At 51.6% G+C, this 5591-nt stretch overlaps 1 protein-coding gene across 1 annotated transcript in view; it reads left to right on the top strand.

Annotated features, from left to right (window-relative positions):
- The window catches only part of Dact3 (dishevelled binding antagonist of beta catenin 3), an 11019-nt gene that overhangs the window by 3475 nt on the left and 1953 nt on the right, over positions 1–5591 (top strand). Inside the window, 3 exon segments of the mRNA XM_026786348.1 lie at positions 3864–3960; positions 4076–4228; positions 5317–5591. The exon segment at positions 5317–5591 is cut by the window's right edge and continues 6 nt beyond it. Coding sequence (XP_026642149.1) covers positions 3864–3960; positions 4076–4228; positions 5317–5591 — 525 coding nt within the window.

The following is a 5591-nucleotide window of genomic DNA, read 5'->3' as shown; positions in this document are numbered from 1 at the left end:
CAGGTTTTGCTGTAGTTTTGGAGCCTGTCCTAGAACTAGCTCTTGTAGACTAGGCTGGCCTCAAACTCACAGAGATCCGCCTGCCTCTGCCTCCCAAGTGCTGGGATTGAAGGTGTGCGCCACCACCGCCCTGAATGCATGCTTCTCTTATGAGCACTTGAGAGCATTTGGGAGGTGATGGCAGGAAGACTGGGAGTCAGCCAAGGCTACCCGAGACTCTCTCCCAACCCAAAAAGGATGGCCGCTTGGTGGCATTGTATGCAATGCCCCTCTTATGATGAAGTCACAGGATGACACATTTCTCGGAATGTGTCCCTGTGATGATGATTCTGACTTTCTCCGTCCCATGAGCTCCACAGAAAATCTGCCTTCCTCCATCTTAACAGCTGTATAGTATTCCACTGTGATCCTAAGTGCTAAGTCCAAGGGAGAAGAGTGTGCTGTGAACAAAACAGTCAGAAACCTCTGCCCTCGTGAGAAGTCACTTCCTAGTGAGAGAGATAAACAAGTGATAGCCGGGTGGCGGTGGCAGTGGCGGCGGCACACGCCTTTAATCCCAGCACTCGGGAGGCAGAGGCGGGCAGATTTCTGTGAGTTTGAGGCCAGCCTGGTCTACAAGAGCTCGTTCCAGGACAGGCCCCAAAGCTACAGCAAAACCCTGTCTCAAAAAACTAAAACAACAACAACAGAAAAAAAAAAAAAACCAACAGGTGATACCCTTAAAATATTTTAATGTCAGGAGGCAGGAGAAAAGGCAGAGTGATAGGGTGCAGAGTGGCAAAAGAACTATCTAGCAAGGTGGGGGATGGGGGATCCCATTAAAAAAGAACGGGCATTAGGATAGGGTGGGGGCAGAAGTACAGAGCTCATGCTCCTGGTGGTAACCGGGGTCATGTAGCCAACTGGTCTGTTCCACTAGGGACCTACATAGGCCATTGATGGCAGCCTATGGCTTTTTTTCCCCCTCACAGAAACTTCCCAATACTGTGTGCATGGGCTTCTGTTTTAGGTTTTGCTTAAAGTTGATTGATTGGGCTATGGGCATCTGCACATACCCAGAGTAGAAGCCTCCCACTGGAGGCTTTGTTGACACAGACAGGGCCACATGGGGCTTCTGTTCAGGGAGGGGAGGAGGGCAGACCTGGAGGAGTCAAGGGCGGGAAGGGTTGGGGGGGGGCTGTGGCTGCTGCCCAGAGCCAGGCCAGTCTTTCTGCCCTAAATAGGCAGAGCTGGGTGCTGGCCCCGCCCTCACGCCACGGCCAGACAAGCTGCCTTTGTCTGAGGGTCAACCGTCTGCCCCGGGCAGCCTGCTACCTCTGGTCTCTGGTCTCACTCAGTGTCTTGTGAGACATTCCCTGGCCTCTGGTCTCTGGTCTCACTCAGTGTCTTGTGAGACATTCCCTGGCCCTGCCTTGCTGCCTTTCAAAAGAAGATGAAATCCTGGATTGACGGGGTCTTGTTGTCCAGGCTGCCCTCAGACTCACCAGGTAGTCAAGGATGGATGTGAACTTCTTACCCTCCTGCCTCTAATGAGAGCAGAGACCACAGGTCTGTGTCACCATCCCAGTTTTACGCAAGACTAGGGGACTAAACCCAGAGTTTCCCTGCTAGGCAATCACTCCGCCAACTCAGCCCATCCCCCACCACAGTCCTGAGGACCTTGGTCTGGGATCACTGTTGTAGCTACCAGCAAGGCTAGCTTGCAGAACGACTTTCTTCCTGAGGGAAAGACACAAGGAAGTGTGTGGATTCTGCTGCGTCTTTTTCTGTTTCTCTCTCTCTCTCTCTCTCTCTCTCTCTCTCTCTCTCTCTCTCCTTTTCTTGGCCTTTTGAGACAGGGTTTCTTTGTGTAGCCTTGGCTGTCCTAGGAGTAGCTCCGTAGACCAGGCTGGCCCTAGTGCTGGAATTAAAGGCATGCACCACCACTGCCCAGCCATGCTGCGTGTATTTTCTGTGAGACAGCCAGTCTGCAGCAGGAAGCACTAAGAGGAGACTTCACAAGAACATAAGATTTCCTTGCCAGGGAGAAACTGAGGAGGAGGCAACCCCATGGCCACCCTTGGATCTGCCCGCTCCTATATACCCCCTTTTAGCACTGAACTCTCCTACAAGACCTAAACCAGGCAGTGGTGGCGCACGCCTTTAATCCCAGCACTTGGGAGGCAGAGACAGGCAGATCTCTGTGAGTTCAAGGCCAGCCTGGTGTACAAGAGCTAGTTCCAGGACAGCCAGGGCTGTTACATAGAGAAGCCCTGTCTTGGGGGAAAAAAAAAACAAAAAACAAAAAAAACAACTTGTCACAAAAAGTTACAGCCCAAGTGTAGTGGTTGCTGCCAGGAATACCCTACTCAGAAGGTGCAGGCAGGGAAGGTCAGGAGTTCAAGTACATGTTCTTCTGCATGGCAAATTTGAGGCCAGCCTGGGCTATGTGTGAGTGAGGGGCTGGGGTAAGGCCAACCTGAGCTATGTGAAAGCTATGGACAGCTAGGAAGATGTCTCAGTTAGGTTCCTGCCACTCGGGCATGAAGATCTGAGTTTGAATCCCTGGTACCCACATAAGAAGCCAGATAAAAGACTGGGTTAAGCTGAGATTCATGGTACTGGAAAGGCTAAGAGGACTCATCAGAGTCAGGCTGGCTTAAGCAGGTGAGAGTAGAGAAGTCGGGCAGTACTCGGGAGACAGAAGCAGATAAACCTCTGAGTTCAAGGCCATCCCAGTCTATGGAGGTTCCAGGACAGCCAGGACTACACACAGAAAACCTGTCTTGAAACGTCAATCAATCAATAAATTGATTAAAATGATTCTGTGGTTAAGAGCTCCTGCTGAGCAACTTGAGGACTAGAGTTCAAATCCCACTTCCACAGGTGAGCCGAGTGGTTCACATCTGCCTCTAACCTTAGCTCTGAAGAGGACAGAGATAGGAAAATCACTGGGAATTGAACTCCTGGTTCAGGCCAAGAGCGGTAGAGTACACTTGATGCCCCTCCTCTACCTCCACACTCAAGTACAGGTGCACATCATGCACAGACACACAGACACATGGGAACCAGATGGTGGTGTATACAAATTTAACCCCAGCACTTGGGAGGCAGAGACAGGAGGGTCTCTGAGTTCAAGGTCTGCCTGGTCTACATAGTGAGTTCCAGGGCAGCCAGGACTACATACATAAAGAGACCCTGTCTCAAAAAATAATAATAATAAAATTAATAAAGACAAGCATGGTGGTGCCTTTAATCCCAGCCCTGGGGTTGAGGAGAGACAGAGGCAGGAGGACCTCTGAGAGTTAAAGGCCAGGCTGGTCTACATAGTGAGTTCCAGGACAGCCAGGGCTACATAGGAAGACTGTCTCAAAATACAAAAAGGCAAAACAGGGATGTGAAGTGAGACTGGAAGGGGAATATTTTCTTTCTTTTTTTATTTATTTATTTTATTTTATTATGTATACAATATTCTGTCTGTGTGTATGCCTGAAGGCCAGAAGAGGGCACCAGACCTCATTACAGATGGTTGTGAGCCACCATGTGGTTGCCGGGAACCAAACTCAGGACCTTTGGAAGAACAGGCAATGCTCTTAACCGCTGAGCCATCTCTCCAGCCCTGGAAGGGGAATATTTTTATAGGGGTTAGGGCGCTGTGCTCACAGATGGGGGCACAGCTGACAGAGAATGCACAAAAGATGGGTCCTTCTAATCGCTCAGCACACGTAGTTGGGGCCACAGCATGAAGGCTGAATGTTAGATAGGACTTCTTAACAGGAACAAGAGACAGAGCTGACATTTCCCAGCGGATCTCTGCCAGGAGCTTGTGAACAGCAGGCTGGTGGGCTCTGGAGCCTTCTGACCACTCTGTTCTTGTGCCTCAGGAGGCCCTGCCTGGGCTCATCTGGGACCTGGGCCAGCAGCTGGGAGACCTGAGTCTGGAGTCTGGGGGCTTGGACCAGGAGAGTGGACGCAGCTCAGGTGAGTATGGGGGCAGGGTGGGGTCTCTCCAGGAAGCCCCAGTCCTCCTTAGTGTCCTCTCAAGCAGTTCCCCCACCCTGCTCCCTAATTCATTCTGCTTCTCCCTGGAATCCAGGCTTCTATGAAGACCCCAGTTCTACCGGAGGCCCAGATTCACCACCATCTACCTTCTGTGGGGACAGTGGCTTCTCCGGATCTGGCTCCTATGGACGCCTAGGTCCCTTGGACCCCCGGGGCATCTATGCCAGCGAGAGACCCAAGTCCCTAGGTAAGGTGGGTGAGGTGAGACCCTGTGACAGTCAGAAGATGGCTTCCTGCATAAAAAAAGAAAGAAAGAAAAGAAAAGGAAAAAAAGAAAACAAGTCCACATTGCACTCCAAGTTCTGGCTGGGACCTTCAGTCTTGGTGTAGTCTTAACATCTCTTCCTTCCGGGCTTCTGTTTAGCTAATGGGGTCCTAAGAGTGTCTACATCAGCCAGGCATTTTGGTGTACGCCTTTAATCCTAGCACTTGGACAGGTCAGCACTCGGGAGGCAGAGGCAGGCAGATCTCTGTGAGTTCAAGACCAGCCTAGCTACTGGGAAACTCTGTCTCAAAAAACCAAAATAACTAAATAAATAAAATAAAGTAAAAATTTAATAAGTTTTTTAAAAAAAAAATTAAAAAGTCCTAGTACTTGGGAGGCAGACAGACAGACCTCTGAGAGTTTGAGGCCAGCCTGGTCTACATATCGAGTTCCAGGATAGTGAGAGTCCCTTTTTCCTCCCTTCCTTTCTTTTTCTTGTTTTTTGAGACAGGGTCTCTCTGTGTAGCCCTGTCTGGACTTGAACTTGCAGCAATTCTCCTGCCTCAGTCTCCCCAGCGTTGGGATTAAGATGTGGGCCACCACACCGAATTTAATTATTATTGCTTTTGTGTGAAGCAGGCTCTCATACAGCCCAGACTGGCCACTTACTCGCTATGTAGCTGAGAGTGACCTTAAATTCCTGATCCTTCTATCTCCATCTGCCCAGTGCTGAGTCTACAAGTTTGTGCCACTATGGCCATCTTGGGGTTTTTTTGGGGGGGAAGGGGCGGGGCGAGGGTGTTTTGAGGTAGGGTCTCCTGTAGCTCAGGTGGCCACCAAAGTGTTAAGTAACTGAGAGTGACCTCCACCTCTTCAGTCCTGGGTGGATCACAGAGGTGCACCACCAAGACCATTATTCGTTTATTTTACATCTATTTTACAACACTATTAATAGCCCAGGCTTGCTCTGAACTGGAGGCAATCCTCCTGCCTCAGCTGCTTCAGTTTTAGGCTTCTTAAGAAAGGCCTTTGAGTGCCCCACACTTTCTCCCTCTGCCTCCCTCCCGTAGGTGACGCCAGTCCCAGCGCTCCAGAGTCGGTGGGTGCCCGGGCTGCTGTGCCTCGCTCCTTCTCAGCTCCCTACCCGACGGCAGCAGGCGCCGAGGCCTGCTCCTCCGCTGAGCGACGTGCGCGCGCGGGACCCTTCCTGACGCCCAGCCCACTGCACGCTGTGGCACTGCGCAGCCCACGGCCAAGCGGACGCGCGCCCTGTGGCTCCCCAGACGGGGCGGCCCGTCGGCCCCTGGACGGCTACATCTCGGCGCTCCTGCGCAGGCGCCGCCGC

This window comes from Microtus ochrogaster, linkage group LG4, assembly GCF_000317375.1.
Source record: "Microtus ochrogaster isolate Prairie Vole_2 linkage group LG4, MicOch1.0, whole genome shotgun sequence".
In the NCBI taxonomy this organism is placed as follows: Eukaryota; Metazoa; Chordata; class Mammalia; order Rodentia; family Cricetidae; genus Microtus; species Microtus ochrogaster.
The sequence above is the reverse complement of the archived record's forward strand: the minus strand, read 5'-3'. Positions and strand labels throughout refer to the sequence as shown.